The following is an 18,832-nucleotide window of genomic DNA, read 5'->3' as shown; positions in this document are numbered from 1 at the left end:
GCTATTTGTGTTTACATGCTCAGGAAAAATCATTTCACAGAAGGATGTATCATTTCACCATCCCTTGGGATTTAGAAGTGAAACAAAACCAAATATCAAAGAACAATAAATGTCTTTGAATCTTATTGGAATAAAACGGAATTTTATACTTTGCCCAGAGCCATTCCCAAGTAATTTTGGGGGTCCTTCTTCAGTCAGATTTCAGGACATTAGTGCACAATGGAGTAGATGGACTGGTCATCAATGCTTCTCTATCGGGTTACAGTATATTGCTAGGCCATCTGGAAAAAGTAGGGGAGACCTATATAGGAGAGTGTAACCTAAAAATGCATTAGAGTGTCTCTTACTGAAGCAACAACACACCCACACAGGCCTCAGTAAACCAATGAGAAGACAGTGATAAACAGCCTGCCGGCCAGAATGGTCCTGCTGAGAAGATGGGTGAGGTTTGACCGAAGCAGCAATCTTAACGGTGGTTTGCAGGGTGCTATTAACGGCCAGTAGTAATTTTCTAGTAATGTTGCTTAACATTTTTTGTTTTTACTTTTCTGGGACTATAGTAGACTATATGACTATATATGACTATATAGACATACTACATACTATACATGACTATAGTCATCAATTCTGACTACTAGTTCCATCCCAGTTCCATCCCAACCTGGCCAGAACTATAGTTTAGTCTACCCCCTCCGAAACCCAATTGTTGTTGAAGACCTTCAAGCCTTCTGGAACTGTCCTTTCAGCACTACATCCACATAAGGACCACGGACAGCTCCGCACTTTCTTCACTCAGAGTTCCATAAATAGCTGTAGCAATATGCTTGGTTATAGCAACTCTGTTAATGTAAACAGCACCCCTCTGGTTCTTGATAAAGCCACATGCTGGAGGAGTGTGCTCAACCGCCCTGGCAGTCACTATGGTAACCATGGCACAACAGAGCAGTGAGGCGTTGATAGGGTTGAAGAGATAGATAGGTAGATAGATAAATAGATAGATAGAGAGAGAGAGAGAGAGAGAGAGAGAGAGAGAGAGAGAGAGAAAAAGACCGAGATAGAGATAATACAAGAAAAAAGAAAGAGAGAGAGACAGAGAGAGAGACAGAGAGAGAGATAGGCTGAAATAGCAGTTGAAGTGGCTGTCAGGTTTATTGTTTGAACAGTTGAAGAGCCCAGTCAGGACCAGTTGTGTGAGGGCATGGAGAACTGGGATCATGTTATCCTGACACTAGAACACATGCAGACCCCTAAGTGCTTCTGTCTTAAAACAGGTTTAACACTGCCTCTAAGATCATTAACTCCCCCCTCTCAGGTTCAGGGGAAAAGTTCACTTTAGTTTTTTTATTTGTCAACTGTAAAATATAATCCATTATTAATATTATGTAAGACTTCACATTATGGTGCAATTTTCTGTTGTTGTTGTGCAGGAATAGATTGGATGGTACAAGAGAACACAGTAAGGCACATCTGCCTTCTATTATACCATTTTCTTCCCAGTCACCCGAGACGTCAGGCCAGGTATTGGGTGTTTACGTGTGTTTGTGCATCTGTGTGTAATATGAAAGGGTTACAACGAGTATCCATGGTGACGGGCAGAAGCGAACACCTGCAAATCAGAATTGGACTGTGCTCTTACAGGAAAGCTCTAATTGGGAAGAGAGCAAAGGGGGATTTGAGAGAGATAGAGGGGTAGGGGCAGGGGAGATACTTTTTATATTGTAGAAGACGAAGAGAGAGAGAGAGAGAGAGAGAGAGAGAGAGAGAGAGAAAAGAGAAAAGAGAAAAGAGAAAAGAGAAAAGAGAAAAGAGAAAAGAGAAAAGAGAAAAGAGAAAAGACAAAGAGAGCGAGAGATAGTTAAGACTAAGTGAGAGTTACAAGTGATTAAGGTTCACCTTAACCCTTAAGGGAGAGCATGCATCTCATCTGTCTAGTAAATGCGGAATACCGCCATCTAATGAATTGAACCCAGGCTAGATGGTATGCTAATGAAGCCATCACCGTTCCTCTCAATCAACAACCTCACATTCCTCACCAGGAATTCTGTATTGATTTAAGATCTTTCTAACCCCTACATCACTGAATATGGGCTATGTCTCTATTGTTCAGACTGACAGAGAACATTTGACTCATACCCCGTTGTCTACACGCTGTACTCTATGTGGCTCCTTATTTCAGATTGAAACATTGCTCAAGCCTCGGTAGACTGCTCAACAAAAGCGTACACTTCCTACACATGATAAAGACAAACACATACATGCTGCTGTATAAATACTTACAATCCGTCGCCCACCACACATTAACGCACACACATGCACGAACGCACACATACATAGACAAGGTTATGCAATGTTTAGGGTGAGAGTGTTCAGTTCTGTAAGCTCAGTCAGTTTTAATTGGAGTCAGTTGTAAAGCTTTGATAGAACAAGTTTGCTTCTTTTTTTAACGAGGTCCATGCCAGATGCTCCATCTTCCTCCCTCCTCTCCTCTCCTTTCTTTCCTCTTTCCTCTCTTCCTATCCTTCCAACCCGATGCACAATCACAAGCACAGTGCCCCCTCTTGTATCTCAGTTCTCTTTTTCTTTTTCATAGTACTGTTGCTCTCCAGTACATTAATTGACATTACTTTCCATGTAAGATGGCAATATTCAACAAGACATGCTTCATTACAAAAGCTGACTGCATTTTAAAATGCCAATTGATGAACCTTTTAAGAAACTACAGTATTATTGACAATTATTGATTATCTCTCTCTCTCTGTCTCTCTTCTCTGCCATCTCCATCTCATGCAACCTGTGTTAACTCCACAACTCTCTGTGTCCAACCCACCATCACTTGGGGCAGGGGACATCTGAGCTCTCACTGGTGCAGGACGACTGGCCAATTATGCTCTGTTCCTGCCTGCTTTTGAATGAGTGGTTGTAGGGGGAGTGAGAGCCTATGAGCAAGACTGGGGAGAGACGAAGACTTTCAAAACAAGAGAGGAAGTGTGTATTCATGAAGTTATGGCTTGCTTTGATGGGCCTGATCAAAGAGCTGACAGCCAGGGGGACCTCACAGTCTTGGAAAAGAAAGAGGATATCAATTGCCCTTCATTTCAAGTATGAGCGACACAAACAAGAATGCACATTGTCACACTTTCACTCATAACGACACACAAGTTTGGCTTTATTTATCTGGCAGTCTGCAAAGAAATCTGTAAACTTTTTATGGTTTATCATAATATATTGTAGTTTGAATGTAACTTTGATGTTGGAGATCATTATTTCGATGTGGATCTACTTGTGTCGCTTCAGAGAGAGGTGGCCATATCATGAAAAAACAGAGAGTTAAACCAAGGGAGATGAAATGGGGCCCTAATCAACTGTGGTGAAATACAGTTGGCCAAATGACTTTTAGACAGAATTGGTTTTCTCGTCATTAGTGCTTAAAGGGTTGGGTAATGATACATTTAGTCTCATCTCCTGGGTATGTGTGTTTATATGTGTTGCACCCCTCCAGTTTCAACACCAACAAGCACACACACACACACACATAAAGAGGGAGTCAACACAACTCCAGAAGACATTACCCAGACATTACTTTTTTTAAAAATCCCTCTTTCTAGCTTTCTAACTGTTTTATGGGTCCTGTCTTTATTGTATAAGCTGCCTTCTGTCTTGTCTTTTGGCTTTCCTTCTGTCCCTCTCCTCTTCGGTCTCTCCTCTATCTTATTCTGTTTGTCTTAGTATTTGCCCTGGGCTTTCATTTGTTGGTCTGTGTCTTCCAGTATATCAGATAATCCATGTGCCCATTTATCACCACTGCAGCAAAGCACCCACCACTAAAGCCCCTTGGAATCCACACAGAGTGTGTGTGTGTGTGTGTGTGCACTGGTCAGCATGTGTTTGTGTGTGTGTGTGTGTGTATGTGTATATCTCTGTTACAGCCACATACACAGTCCCTTACCATCTGGGTTTGTTGTTTCAGGTCATAAAAGAAGACATCAACTCTGTTATAGGAGCATTCATCATTATATTGGATCAATGTAGTTCAGCATAATGTCTCTGTTCATTGATTTGGTAAACAGACAGTGTTAGATCCATACTGGACATCACCATTCTGTTAATCAGCACACACCTGCCTGCCCTGCCTATATTTACATTACTAAATACATGTCCTTGTCAATAGTCTCATGGTACATCAAGGTTGATAACAGAATACAGCTGTCATCATCAATGAGGCCCCGTTGAATAGTTCTGCATAATATATTATTCTACTGGATGTGCAACATATTATCATTAATTAAAATGTGTACTGTTCTGACACCTGCGCCAGGCATCATGTCCTCCTGTGTTACTTTCAAACACAACTTTATACTATCAACATAAAATGACATATCCGCTGGATTGTGTCTCAGCATGGGAGTGGTGTTTCTCCTGGTAAAGGACTGGGAAGTGAGGGGGAAGCAGCTCCAGGCCCAAACAGGTGGACACATTCTCCCCAGCACAGTCACATGACATGAGATGAATATTGTGTTGGAGCGGTGGGAGAGAGCTTTATCCCCTGTAAACCCTGCCTGATCCATCAATATGTACATATGCCATAGCAATCCCTTAGCCCCTCTGCTTCTCATCCCTCTCTGCTGTATAGCACCACTTTAGTGATAATAAAGAATCCAGCCGAAAAGGCTGTAAGATTTCTGTTTGCTCTTACTTGTCAAACAACAAAATTAATCACATCATGTAATTGATTATGTTCAGATATAACGTTGACGGGTTAGATGGGAGAGGAGATTTGTGAAGTAGGTGAGTCATCCTGCCTCGGTGCTACCGAGTGAGAGTTAAGGATTACAGTCAAACTAGGTTTACTCTAAGCATGGTGCTATGTGTAATAATGGGGCCTTATTTGTAACTCCAGCCCTCCACTAACCATAAGTAAAACGCCCCACATGTTCCAGACACAACGCTAATGCAGGCGGAGCCCATTCAGCTTTTTGGGTGGAGTTTGCTCCTTGCCTACCAGTACTGACATTATTTCCAAATGAAAAAGCTTCAGTCTGTGTTTCTACCATTTCATTTCTGACCCACCTTTTGTTATTCGATCCTAGCTCTCAATCTTCAGCTCCCCTTTCCTCATTGTCTCTGATTGTCACTCGTCTCTGCTTTATTCCTCCCTCTAGCCCTTCTTCCCTGGCTCTCCCTTATGTCGTTTTCTCATGCTGAGTCTGTTAAATGTCAGGAGTGCTTCTGATTTGTTTTTTGTTTTTTCATCCTCCTGGCTACTTACTGTGTTGATTTGACAGACATGATAAAGTCTTCTCGTTACTTTGTCTTCTACCCCCGCATCTAGTCATTGCTGCCTGCGTGTGTCTGCGTGTACTTGTGTATGTGTGTGTGTGTGTGTTTGTGTGTGTGTATAAATGTGTGTTTGCATCTCTCCTCCCCCTGCATCTCCCAGGCATCTGTGCTTCCTTGACATGTCAAACAGAGAAGTCACAGCTTGTCTGTCGTAGCAGTGAATTTGTCATCAATCTTTAGTTCCATCTTCAATCTCCAACCAACAGTTCCATTCCTATTAATCAGCCAGATGACAGACGCCAAATTGAAATATGTTTTTTTGGATGAAATAAAATCAATTAACAACAAGGTGTCACAGAGGAATTGAAATGGATTTCATAGAAGCTCACCAAGAGAACTCAGTATGGGGATAGAAGCCTATCTGACCAACTAAGACCAGTCTGAGCCCTTTGACATTAGAAACACACATCTTAATTCTGGGAACTGTTGGGTCAATTTTCCAAGCTACAATAGTGTATAATTCTCTTTGAGCTTTCATTTGGAGAATGAATAGCTCCACATTAGTTTCTATTTCCCATTCATTGTTATATTTAGAGAGATTGTTCCAGGCTGATGGATTCTATTCAGCGCTGCCCCAGTGGTAAAGTGCTCTCCTGCCGTCTTAGATGCCCAACATCAGCAGTGTGCCTGAGGGGGGGAGAGGGGAAATGGAGGAAGTGAAGCAGCCCTGTAATCAGACGAGTGCAATGAAATGAGGACCCTCTCGGCATACTTCTATGGCCGCTCTCGATCTCTTGATTCCGTTTCTTCTGAGTGGCTCTTAGCCTGGATATTAATAGGGAAGCTAACGAGTGAGTCACAGCAATGCCTCAGTCTCTAAGTGTTTGTGTATTATTTGCTGTATTTATAGTAGCCCATGCCCACAGCATGGAGGCTTTAGAAACAGAGCAGTACAGGTAATGACAGGATGCCACACCTTCTCGCTGACACAAACATCCACAAGTGATTGTTGTTTAAAGTGAGGATCATGACAATGGTCATCAAGGAGATTGCTTCATATCAGGATGAAATGACATTCAAATCTATGTTAACTAGCTAAGCCCTTTTCTTATGGTCAGAATTGGTACGTGTTTGACCGACAGTGATTTTCAATGTATTTTCATGCCTTCAGGTTTTTGTTCCCCCCTCTCGCTGTTCAGGATTTTTAAAGTTAATCAATCTTTCGTCTCCCGACTTTTTCCAACTACTCACCTGTCTCACTATTCCGTCACCCTCTACTCCTTTCTCGCCCGGCCTGGCCTCCTGCGGAGGTCTGAGATGAGGCTGTCAGTCCGACACTGACATGTCAAAGAAGTGGAACCAGGAACTCCCTGAGGCCTCTCAAAAACACTTCCATTCCAGGTTTGTGTTCTATAATTCCAATCATGAAATTTGATTTCTAACCCAAATTTTGGTGGTCAGAGTCAAGGAATGGTTTGTATTCACTAGACACAGCGTTAAGTTCTGTAACCACATTTCAGTTACCAGTCACAATGAATAAAAATAATCTCCCAACTACAGAGGAACAATAACATATCAACCACAATAGTGCATGGTACATACAGTATCGTGTGCTAAATAACATACTCAAATGTCTTTGTTTCTGACCATTACGTCAACTTTTGAACACTATACACTCTCCTGTTTGACATGTCAAACCAAGTGCATCACAACATCTCAACAGTCAGACAGAGACTGTCAGAGCCGGGACTCGAACTCGGGTCTATGGTGTGAGGGTCGGACTCACAAGACAAGCAATATACTGACAGAGACATGTCATCTGGCTCCTAGCAGGCTTCAATAGAAGGGCCTGGAGTCACAGTGTGTTGCTTCTCTCTGCTGCTGTCTGGCTCCTAGAACATGTCTCCACAGTTTGAATAAATGGCCTAGGACACATCTACGATACTGTTAGCATTCAGAGTGGAGGAGGAGGAGAAGGAGGAGAGAGGAGATGGGCGAGAGGAAAGTAGACAGAGAGATTGAGAGGGAGGGAGAGGGAGAAAGAGGCCGGAGGTGGTGTGATAACAACAAGCCTGCTAGGAGAGTGGGAGATAGCACGACATCATCTGTGGTTATTTCTATGGTTTACACTCCCACTAAGTGGAGCAGACTGTCCCTCAGTTAGAGGTGGACAATGAGACAATGATCTGAGTGTTACATGTTATGTTGGGGGTGGCAGCCTCTGTTCGAAATCAGTCGAAATGTTTAACCAAACTGAAACATTTGACTTCAAAACAAGAACATGGAATTAATCAAATAACACATCTAACGACTTTTGCTCTTTATGATTTATGTATTTGTTCTGCTAATTACTCAGGTTAAAAGCCACTTCATTGGTGACATCCAGCCACACACAAACACAAACACACGCACAGACACTCAAACCAATACACATCCACACATGCACACACATAATCAAACACACATTCTCAATGTATCACATATTTGCTTCCGTATGTATTGTGTACACACACATCTATGGCACCCAAACCATCCCATCTCTCCTGTCTGTGCCGACAGGCTTTCAAATCGTGCCAACTCTTTGATGCCATCTCAGACACAAACAGGGGAGAGTTTATGGAAATGCAAAACTCAAGTGGAATCACATCAATTCCCTTCAGATGTTCATCTTTTACTATTTCATCCACAGTGTCCTTCTCACAGTTCCACCATCCCTTCTGTGTTCTGAATGTGTTGATGTAATCCCCTTGGGCTTCTCCTGCAGGTGTGAGAGGAGTACACCTACTGACCTCAGAACTGGTCGGCTGTTCTCTACTGGAACACCATGCTCTGCCTCTACTCCTTCTTTAACCCTCGTGCTGCCTTCGGGTCACATGACCCAAAGGTTCATAATGAACCATCGTTGTGTTTACCCAATTTTACCCAATACAAAAACAAATTAAAATAATTTTCTTTTAACCTTTGCAATGTGGGGGGTCTGAGACAGCCTAGCTGTTAAAAGAAAATGCTTCACTTTGTCTTTGTATGCAGTAAATCTGTCGCAATACGACGGTGGGTCACAATGACAATGAGATAACACAAGGGTTAAGCAGAATATCGTAGCTCTACAGGGCCGGTGTCCTTCCTAGTGCAGCCCTGTGCGATCTAGCCTGAAGTGTGGGTGTCATGAGGTGAGTGGTGGAATAATACAACCGCAGTATGGCACTCAGAGCTTGTATAAACAGTGGTGTCTTGGTTGGTTAGGGTCAGATGTGTGGGCAGTGGAAAGACTTGCTTCCCATCCAAAGCAGCACATCTAGCACCACTGATGTGAACGAGCCTGAATAAATTAAGGTTCAGCCAGTCACAAAGGGCGACAGCTACTCTCGCGTGCAGGGCTAGAGTTGGTACAGGACACAGGTGACCATCTGGATGCTAGTGTGTGGGTCTTGGTTGTGTTCCAATCTGTTCCAGGTCACAACCCATCCCCAGTGGGAGACTGGAAAAGATCTTAGAATGTTGAGGGAAGGTGTCAATGACAAATCTCAGCCATGAACCAAGCACACATATCAACGCAATAAACCACAATACAAGAGCATATATTCAAGTTCCTTTTTGTGAATGTCTTTATCAGAACTGAATGGGCTCACAATCTATATAGCACAAAGTGCAGACTGTTGTAGAACGTACAATTGTTATGCATAACAGTACAGTGGTGGGTGTTCATTGAACAGGTCTGAATGGCTTGATTTCAATTATTTCAATTTGACACCATCTGTCAAGCTCTAGTTTATTTCAGACTTACACACATTGTATACTGCACACACACACACACACACACACACACACACACACATTACACACAGTAATAAAGAAGGAAATGAAAGGAATAACTCACATCAGTGGGAAATGCAGTCAGTGCATGGACCACAGCAGGAGGTCTGGTGGCAGTCACTAGCACACAGGCTAATAAGGAACTGTGAGTGTGTGTCAAAGCAAATCAGTGGCTTCTGTTAGAGAAGCAGTTCATAAACAAAACTGATACCCAACAGGGTGAAAAAGTAAAGCACTGAAAGTAAAGCCCAACAGAAATAGCAAAACTGGGGATTACAGAAAAAGCAAACAAAGTAAATTAATGAGGAAGCAATGAATGAAAGAGCGAAAAAGAAAGAAGCATGGTCAACACACACTCCCTCGTAGCAGGTCAGGCCAGCTGGGAAGCAGCAGGCAGGTGCTTGGTGAGTGTGTGGCTGCTTCTCTCAGCTCGGTGATGTTGTTAACATTCTCAACGTTCTCTAACCCCAGAGCTAGGGGCCAAGCGCTGGAGCAGTGAGTGGCAACAGCTTGTCTTCATCCTCTTAAATGGCTCAGAAATACACTTTGTTGTCACATTTTCTATTCTTGATATTTAGCTTGCTGGTGAGTCATGTCCTCTTCTGATGTCCTTGTGTGTGTGTTATTTCTGATGTTCTGAAGCCGTTTTTTGCAGTCTGATTTTAACCTCTTGACAAATAAACTTAACTGGTCAAGTACCATGATCTATTGATGTGTTTTCAGATCGCTAAAGAGCATTGATCTGCAAGAATGACACTTGAACAGAATATGCATGCCTTTAACCCTCGTGCTGCCTTCGGGTCACATGACCCAAAGGTTCATAACGAACCATCGTTGTGTTTACCCAATTTTACCCAATACAAAAACAAATTAAAATAATTTTCTTTTAACCTTTGCAATGTGGGGGGTCTGAGACAGCCCAACGGTTAAAAGAAAATGCTTCACTTTGTCTTTGTATGCGGTAAATCTGTCGCAATACGACGGTGGGTCACAATGACTGATGGGTCAGAATGACCCGAAGATAACACAAGGGTTAATATCTACAGTACAAGCTAAATCTTTTGGTGGTGGTGGTGGGGGGGATAGCTCTGCATTTGTGATTGTGAGATGATTAACATGAGCATGCCATGGGAAACTCCAAGTCTAAGAAGTTAATTAGTGGGGCTTAACATGAATCACTCAAACACACACACAGACAGACACACACACACTATCATTCTATGGGGTTCACATCTTCAAAAGATGAGAAGCTTCTGATTAAGGGTTGATTAACTGTTGTGTCTGCCATGGGTTTTAAACGGAACCCCTCCGAACACTAATGAAACACCTTATAACCAATTCAGAGTTTAATTAGGGTTTTGCTTCAAAGAAGCGCATCACCGCAGGGGTGATTCACTGTATATGTGGGATACAGACCTCCAGAGCACATTTGTGAACAAATATTGTAAAAAAAAAAGGTTGTCATGTTGTTTCTCTTATCTTCTTTTTTCTAGCCTTTTAGTCCTTACTTTTCCTACACACACACACACACACACACACACACACACACACACACACACACACACACACACACTTTAACATGCTTAAGCTGAAATAAATAATACACACATAAGCAGAAAACAAAAAGATAATTAAAGTGATGAGCATAAGGTCAGAGCATGACATTTTAACATCATGGGGTCTCAATCATGCTGCATGTCAGCTCAATGCTCTTCTAAAAACTTTAAGCAAAATATGGAACAGACACACACAGACAAGCGCTCACACAAACATGTTTTGGGTGAAAAGGGGTTTTCACCAGATCAAAGTTTGTGTCTGATCATAATGACCAGTGGTCAGGTCATCACTGCAGTAACAGGTGAGGCAAGGATCCATGACCTTCCTGTTTCATCTATGAAACCATCCCCAACACCAGGAACCACAACCATAACACCGGTCCCAGCACATTTGGCGCCCTTGGCAATGGCTTCCTATAGGCTATGTCGCCTATAGGAAGGACCGGCCCTGGATGGGTGCTCAGGTAAGACGGTGTAATGAAATCAGAATGTCATAGTTCAGAAGGAAAGAAATGCTCAGTTGGGAAATATAGTTAGACGGAAGGAATAAACCTCTATCAATGCCTTCTGATATTTAGCCCCACTCTTCTTATGAGTACAGAATGTCTAATATTCTCTGTGTGTGTGTGCATGTGTGTGTTCTCTAATATTTCATATTTAATACATCAACAAGATACCAATCAAAGTTACAGTGAACGTGTTGCTTGGAAACAGCCTCACTGTAACTGAGCCTCCACTATTGCCCTCCCCACGAGACAACAAAATATTTGAAGAAAAGTTAGGGTGAACCTCACTGTTTCTAAGCAACACGTCAACCATCTCCTTTGAGTATCCTTATCGACTCCAACGTGAGGGGCCATGTCAGATGGCAGATTTAATGAGTAAGTCAGAGCCATCTTTCCAACTGGTTTTCAGAAACTTGGACCTGGTTTTCAGGGAGTCTGAGTTTGGAACATCTGGTTTTTGAAGGCTCAGACCCCGACTCCAGCTGCTCCTTCCGTCAACAAACACACAGGCCCACATGCACACACATACACACACAGGCCCACATACACACACTGGCCCACATGCACACACATACACACACTGGCCCACATGCACACACATACACACACTGGCCCACATGCACACACATACACACACTGGCCCACATGCACACACGTACACGCACATACACGCATAAACACACAGGCCCACATGCACACACACATGCCCACATGTACACACATACACACACAGGCCCATATGCACACGCATACACACACAGGCCCATATGCACGCACATACACAAAACCACAGACAAGCCAAGAAGCAATAGGGCGGCTGTTGCAAAGTCACAACAAGATGCCTTGTGGGAGTCTTTCTGATCCTGGCGTAAACCTTAATTTGAGATAAATGGTGTTTTAATCTTCCTGCTATGCATCCATTCCTTCTGTTTCTTGATAAAATGATGGGGGGATATATGTCATCATCACACTTCTAAATGTCCTTCTTTCTACATCTACTCCCTTGACATATTTCACTGTGTATGTCAAAGCACATTCTTTAAAACAGATGGCAACCTATATTTACATGTACATGTAGACATTACCCTTGTGCAATATGTGGTGGAACGGTTGGCAAGGCAACAGAACCTGAGGACTGCGTTCCACGGCTCGACACCTGTTTTCCATCTCCTCACCTGAACTGATCTGAGACAAGTCCTGCCGCTCCATTTTTCCAAAAAAAAAAAAAAAAAAAAAGGTTCTTTCATTGTACTTTATGACTCGATCAAGTTGGTGTCTTCTGCGGGGGCAAAAGGATAGGATGGGTGGGAGAGCTTCTGCTCTGTAGCCTGTGTGTTAGAAAGCGCCTCTCCTGCTGTCATACAAACACAAACTGTCAGATATTCACAGTTTGGCTTCACAGCATCACAGTACACACACAGCACCGCCTGTAAAGGACACACGAGCCAGAAGGAGGAATAGGAGATGGTCACTTTCTCTGAAACAGTCCAAGACATCCAAATATCTAAATGTTTAATAAGGACAATTTTGTTATTTGTTGTTTACATGCTAATGTGTAATGGGTGTAAAGATTGTACACCAAGTTCAATATTGGATACAAAAAGTCAATGCTAGGCTTCTAGCGCTCCCTGTTGGTCATCTGCTATAACTGCTTGTGTCCTTTTATCAGTCGCTAATAAGGCTGCAGAATGAGCATTCAGTAAAAAGTAAAAAGTAAATTTTGGGTTAGAAAATAGCAATTCAGAACAGATATGATGATAAAGGATGTATAACACAATAGCAGAGCTACAACATTCACACACACTTTAAACGCATAAAAAAAAAAAATTATCCAGCAATTTTCATTTCCAACATAAAATTAACAGTTTGCAGAACTTTTTTGAGTAATTGATATCGGTTGAACGTAGGTGCGCTTGTACATCTACTGCACTAGTCTGTAGGTAATGTAGCGCCCCGCAGTTTCACTTGGCCTGATGATTTTCACCACCTGTTAGAGCAGAGGAAGAAGGAACAGTCATCAGCCATGCAGCTCCACGATGGTCCACCCTCCCAGGGAACTGCATGGTGTGTGCATGTTTCACACCTGTCCTCTTTTTAGCCCAAAGTATCTGGCCACAGGGTCTCCTGCTTGGATCCTGGGCAGCTGGCTCTCCTTTAGTTTACTGACTGGTCAAGGAAACCCTGATGGTAGACATCATATTGTCCTATATATATATATATCAACACCGGACCACAGCAACCCATGTACGACAAGTCACTACAGCTTACTCCTAAATGATTATGAGAAGCCATTACTTCATTGACACACACAGAAACTAGTTTATCCATAAGACTACATGTGTTAGAAAGGATACTATCGAGCCAATAGTTCTGTCAGCTCCTCCTTGGCCATCACTATGTGCTCTGGAACCAGCTGAGGTAAGACAACAGAGGAGAAGTGTTCATATTTAATCGGTTAATGTACTAAATCAGTCAATTATGAAGACATTAACAAATAATGTTGTATGTTGCACGCACACACACACACACACACACCTCATGCTCTGTGATGTTGATAAGAAGCTCCTGCTGCAGAAACTGCTCCAGGATGTATTTAGGTGCCATGTCTACTAACGACTGAAAGGGAAGGGACAAGGAAAGTTAGTATGGTCTGCTTGTCCCATCATCTCCTTCTCACTGATATGAAACAGGAAGCTGACAACACCTGTTTGGCAGAAGGCGTCATGCCCATCTGGACCACAATTATGGCTCGCGTGATGTTCTCCTCCTGCATACGCTGGCAGTACATCTTGATGGTCTTAATTCCCACCTTGGGCTCCTCTGTAGAATAATAAATGTTAACTTAATATGATACGGGATGAACTCAGCGAATGTGAACCAGCGTCAAGTGGGTGTCGTACTAGAACTTCGATGTCTGAAAAGATCGGTAAGTACCTGGAAAGAAAACGAACATTTGGTCAGTTGGATCATCGTTGTGGGCAACAAGCACTGTAAGATCTGTCCGTCGTGGGCGTCCCTCACTGGGCTTGTCACCAAACTGGCTCTTAAATTCGTCCAGAGTCTGATCTAGTTCATCTTGAGTCACCAGGTACCCGCGGTCGTGGCACAGCTATAGGATTTAAAGGAAGATATCAGAATTCACCAGCAAAGCACTGCTATATCAGAGTAACTGATAGCATGATGTGTAAAATGTGGCTGCCTGTCTAACCAGCTAAAGTTGGATAGCTACCTGCCAATGCATCTTTTTTTCCACGTGTTATGTGACGTATTGATGTTGAGGAACGAACCTGCATGATAGTTTTACGTATTTTCCATAATCTGTAGGTTTCTTCTTCGTCATCCATTTGTTGATTAAGCAATTATGCCAGAAATATTCAGAATATGCCTCGCTATAGCCGTTTGGCCACAACGTTGTGAATTCACAAAAAAAGTCATTTTGACACAGCCGAACAACTTCCGTACTACAAGGAGTTTCCATAAATATCGCCTATTCAAATATCGTCTCAAAAACAACCATTATACAAATATACCATCACATATAATTAATACATCCTAAATGTATAATTAATGATTGTATACGTTGTATAAATCCAGCGCTGCGATGGCTAGGGCTAGTCAACTGAACTAGATTTCTTTCCGGCGAGGTTTTGGCAACCAAAAAGGGCGGTTTAAGGGGTCCTTGTGGATTTCATGGGCGGGATTATAAATCGTTATGCTGTTGCCTATGATGTGGGTCGTAAAGCCAGCAGTGTTTGTAGTCGGTCTGCTAGGGTGCAGAGGAATAGCTAGAGCGATGGTATGTATTAAATATTTACATAAACACTAGATAGTCATAATATATTCTGAGTTTTGTTTCATGTGTTGTTATTAAATTTTCAAGGTACAAAGGTCATGGCCACTTCTATTTTTTACTTTATTGTCAGGTACCACAGTTAAACTAGTCCGATGGCAAACATGCACCCTACAGTACTCCAGCTCACACGAAGCGTTAGCTACTGGCTACTTGGCTTCCTTAGCTAGTCTTGCAAGCTAATGTTACCTATGTGTATGCTAGTGTATGTTGACAACACAGTTAATTTCACCGTTTGAAAATGATAGATAACATTACTTGCTCATTGTACTGTATGCTGTCTTGAGTTTTGTATTCAATGAAACGTAGCAGCAAGCTAGCTATTCTAGCTTTCTTGAAAAACGACCTGTAGTTATCTTGTTAATCGCAGTTCAGAAATTGAGTTGAATTGAACCATCTGGATAGTTGTGGTAATTCGTATGATTTTGGAATTCTTATGGCCTCTGACTCTACCAGTCGTAAAGAATACACTATATAGGCCAATCCTTTACGATTGAATGAGTCAGATTCACGCCTGCTCTGTTAGATTCCATTTGACAGATCTAGGATCAGTACTCTCCAAACTGGTCTACACAATGAGATTGGAAACCAAACCACCCTGCTCTTAGTAAGGACCTCAAACTACGGTTTAATATGATAAATGCATCTTAATCTAGCAAATACCTAAGCATTAGGCCATTCAATTGTTGAAGAAATGTTAAATCATCAGCATTCCTTTTTGCTGGTACTGTACTGGTCAGGGGGGTTTGACTCCTTACTGCTGTTTTAATTGCGCAGAGCCAGAAGCAAGGAGATTGCTCCTGTGCTCGATGATCGACAACTTTGAAATTGGCTGCGCATTGCTCACTAAAAATAATTTGTTATGCGATCCCAGGTGTGTTTTAATAGATATTTTTACGAACCAATCAGTCAAGATGGTTTGGCAAAGGTTTCAGATATCAAACACCCTTCACCTAGACCAGTCTCTTTATGAACCTGCTGCTAATCCCCTTGAGGATAAGACCACCTGCAGGCTTTGTGCGCTAGCCTAAACCATAGAAGCGCCTTGCTGACTAACAGTTAACTGGATCAGGTATTCACTTCAGAGCACAACCCAACTGTTCATTACCAGGATCATCCTGATGTGCTTATGTGGTTGTGATGAGGATAGCACATCTATCTCCCTCCATGTGCATCAATGTTTGCAGTTTGGAGCAGTCCTATATCATAGAGTAGGAATGTTTGCTGTTCTGCAACAGTAACTCTCCTTGGTGTATCTGGTTCTTGGATTGCTCTCCACTCCCTCTCTTACCTCCAAGGTCCAAACATTTCAGTCAGGCAATTGACACTATTGTCTCTGATGTGAAAACATATGAACGGAATGGTGTGTCAAGTAAATATTTATGACAATGAAACCTGATAAGTATAAGTAAAGGAGAGGAAGCCATCATACTATCTGTCCTTATGAAGTTGTCTGACTAGCTTCCCTTCCTCTTTCACTCCTTGTTTGGCACATTTTCTGTGATTCAGTCTTGACTGGCTCCCATTTTCTTCTTCTTCTTCTGCAGTGCGCACAGGTAAATGATTGGAAGACAGCCAAGTCTATTTACGAGTTCTCTGCCAAGGATATAGATGGCAATGATGTGTCTCTGGAGAAATACAGGTGAGGAGGCAGAGCAAGATCATACAGGTTTCTCAGAAGATTGCGCAACTCATCTTATCTTTGTTATCACAACACACTGCTGTTCTACTGGTGTACAAATAAATAAATAATACTAATAAAATAAATCTTGGTTAATTATTCATCAAGAAAATGATCTTTCTCAATCTCTCCCTTCAGAGGGTTGGTGTGTATCATCACAAACGTAGCCTCTAAATGAGGTAAGACCAGGGTGAACTACACTCAGCTAGCGGGAATGCACGCCTCCTACGCTGAGAAAGGTTTACGTATACTTGGCTTCCCCTGCAACCAGTTTGGGGGACAGGTAAAAACAGTATTTTCGTTTTCTCGTTTGAGTTTTTTTGGACATGGATTATTTCTAACATTCTAGTGTGCTTTGTCACTGTTCTCCAGGAACCCGGTACAGAGGCTGAGATCAAAGAGTTTGCTAAAGGCTTCAACGCAGAGTTTGACCTCTTCAGTAAGATTGATGTAAATGGAGATAAGGCACACCCTCTCTTTATGTGGATGAAGCAACAGCCCAAGGGGAAGGGAACTCTGGGAAAGTGAGTTTTTTGTTTTTCTGATGGGACAATATGCCCTGGTCAATATCTGTCCCTGATTTAGCATACACACAGACAGTAAGAAGAGGTGAAATGGGTAACCTGTCATTTTGAAAATAAATGAAGAAATTAAATCTAAAGTAAGAATACTGCTTACTTTTACATTTACATGTATTCATTTAGCAGTTGCTTTTGATCCAAAGTGACTTCCAAGAGAGAGCTTTACAAAAGTGCATAGGTCACTGATCATAACAACAAGGAAGCCCCAAACATTGCGGGTAGCCAAAACAGCCAAAACCAAATAAGTGCCAAAGGCCAGAACCACAAGAGCATGTAGTTAAACAAGTTACAATTACACTTTTGGCTCATGATGTTTTGTTTGTAGTATTTTGATTTTTGCTTTCTTTGCAGTAACATCAAATGGAATTTCACAAAGGTAACAATTTGATGTTTTCTTTAAATGTGACATGGTTCTGTTGACAGACATCTTAACATGTCTCTTGCCTAAGCAAGCGGGGTGATTTCTGGGACAGATTCGGTTTTCAGGTATTTGTGATGAAAGGTGACACATGAAATGTACCTCCTTTCAAATAAAATAAAATGATTATTTTCCAATAGTTTCTGATTGACACAGAGGGCCAGGTTGTGAAGAGGTACGGACCAACGGATGATCCCAGTGTAAGTACAGGAAGTATTACATATTGCGTCTGTTAGCGGAAGCTGCCTGCTGTCAGTCTTCCACATAACATGCATCACGTTGTACACTGGATGGCCTATTTAGCTCTGAAAGACTGACACCTAGTGGCCAATGTAGGGGTAGCAGTGTGGCTGTTGTGAAGGGGTCTGCTGTATAAAAGTTAAGCCAAATAATCTTTAATACTATATAGTTATCTACATTGTGTTGCAGTGATCTTATCCCCAGCATGGTTTTGATATTCTAAGTTGTATAAATTGTGCTACAGAGTTCAGGATGTAGGAGTCAGACTATTATCGTACCCCTGTCCATGGTGCTTAAAACGACATGCTCTCCCTAAGGCTCATTCTAGCCTCTGTCTCAACAGGTGGTTGAGAAAGACCTACCGAAGTACCTGCCAAAGACTCCGTAGTATTACTCAGTAATACGTCTGACCCCCTGACCTCTCCTGTGGGAGTGTGGGTGTCGGTGGGTGTGTCTGGACCGATGACGGCCTGTCTGTAAACCCGCCCAGCGTGGAGGACAGACCTGATGAACCCAGCGTGCAAACCCCCCAGAACCAGCCACACTACACCCTACACGACCACAGGAGAGGAGGGCTGTCGGATCAACACAGCTGTTTAGTCAGATCAGGTTGAGCTTGTATCCCACATGAAATCTCTCCCCCCCACCCCAGATAATTTATAACCAAGGCTGAACACAGTACCTATTCATCTTTAATGGTCTTTTTAGTGTCGAGCTTCTGTCGTTCTTTTTGTTCCTTAAAGGAAAATAAATTAATTAACGAGGTCACTGACCAACATATTCATGAATTGTGATTTATTTGACGTTGTCAGTTTAAACAGATGTTTTAGAACAGATTTGCAGTATGCCAATCCACCATTGGATAGGAGGAAGCATGATGACCAAGGCACCAACATAAACCCACGCAGAT

At 42.3% G+C, this 18,832-nt stretch overlaps 2 protein-coding genes across 2 annotated transcripts; one reads left to right on the top strand and one right to left on the bottom strand.

Moving 5' to 3' along the window:
* Positions 1 to 12,650: 12,650 nt before the first annotated feature.
* LOC134036239 (DNA-directed RNA polymerases I, II, and III subunit RPABC1) lies at positions 12,651 to 14,603 on the bottom strand. Its single transcript, XM_062481073.1, has 7 exons — positions 14,440 to 14,603; positions 14,087 to 14,261; positions 13,857 to 13,972; positions 13,688 to 13,768; positions 13,507 to 13,565; positions 13,236 to 13,314; positions 12,651 to 13,139 (listed from the first exon to the last, which is right to left on the bottom strand). Exons 1-7 carry the CDS (start codon positions 14,494 to 14,496, stop codon positions 13,074 to 13,076), a joined length of 633 nt encoding a protein of 210 aa, XP_062337057.1. The 5' UTR covers positions 14,497 to 14,603; the 3' UTR covers positions 12,651 to 13,073.
* Positions 14,604 to 14,832: 229 nt separating this feature from the next.
* LOC134036191 (phospholipid hydroperoxide glutathione peroxidase-like) lies at positions 14,833 to 18,700 on the top strand. Its single transcript, XM_062481011.1, has 7 exons — positions 14,833 to 14,948; positions 16,550 to 16,644; positions 16,822 to 16,966; positions 17,056 to 17,207; positions 17,616 to 17,640; positions 17,823 to 17,882; positions 18,266 to 18,700. The coding sequence occupies exons 1-7, from the start codon at positions 14,865 to 14,867 to the stop codon at positions 18,308 to 18,310; spliced, it is 606 nt and encodes a 201-aa protein (XP_062336995.1). The 5' UTR covers positions 14,833 to 14,864; the 3' UTR covers positions 18,311 to 18,700.
* The last annotated feature ends 132 nt before the right edge of the window (positions 18,701 to 18,832 follow it).

Source organism: Osmerus eperlanus, chromosome 16 (genome assembly GCF_963692335.1).
Source record: "Osmerus eperlanus chromosome 16, fOsmEpe2.1, whole genome shotgun sequence".
NCBI lineage: Eukaryota > Metazoa > Chordata > Actinopteri > Osmeriformes > Osmeridae > Osmerus > Osmerus eperlanus.
This window is presented reverse-complemented; position numbering and strand designations above follow the sequence as displayed.

Bases quoted from the DNA above. Each gene is read 5' to 3' on its own strand.
- LOC134036239 (XM_062481073.1), bottom strand. From the start codon at position 14,496: ATGGATGACGAAGAAGAAACCTACAGATTATGGAAAATACGTAAAACT. The intron at 13,566-13,687 runs GTGTGTGTGTGT...GTCTTACCTCAG, and splicing joins TCAACATCACAGAGCATGAG to CTGGTTCCAGAGCACATAGT. The intron at 13,140-13,235 runs GTGTGAAACATG...CTGCTCTAACAG, and splicing joins TTGGGCTAAAAAGAGGACAG to GTGGTGAAAATCATCAGGCC.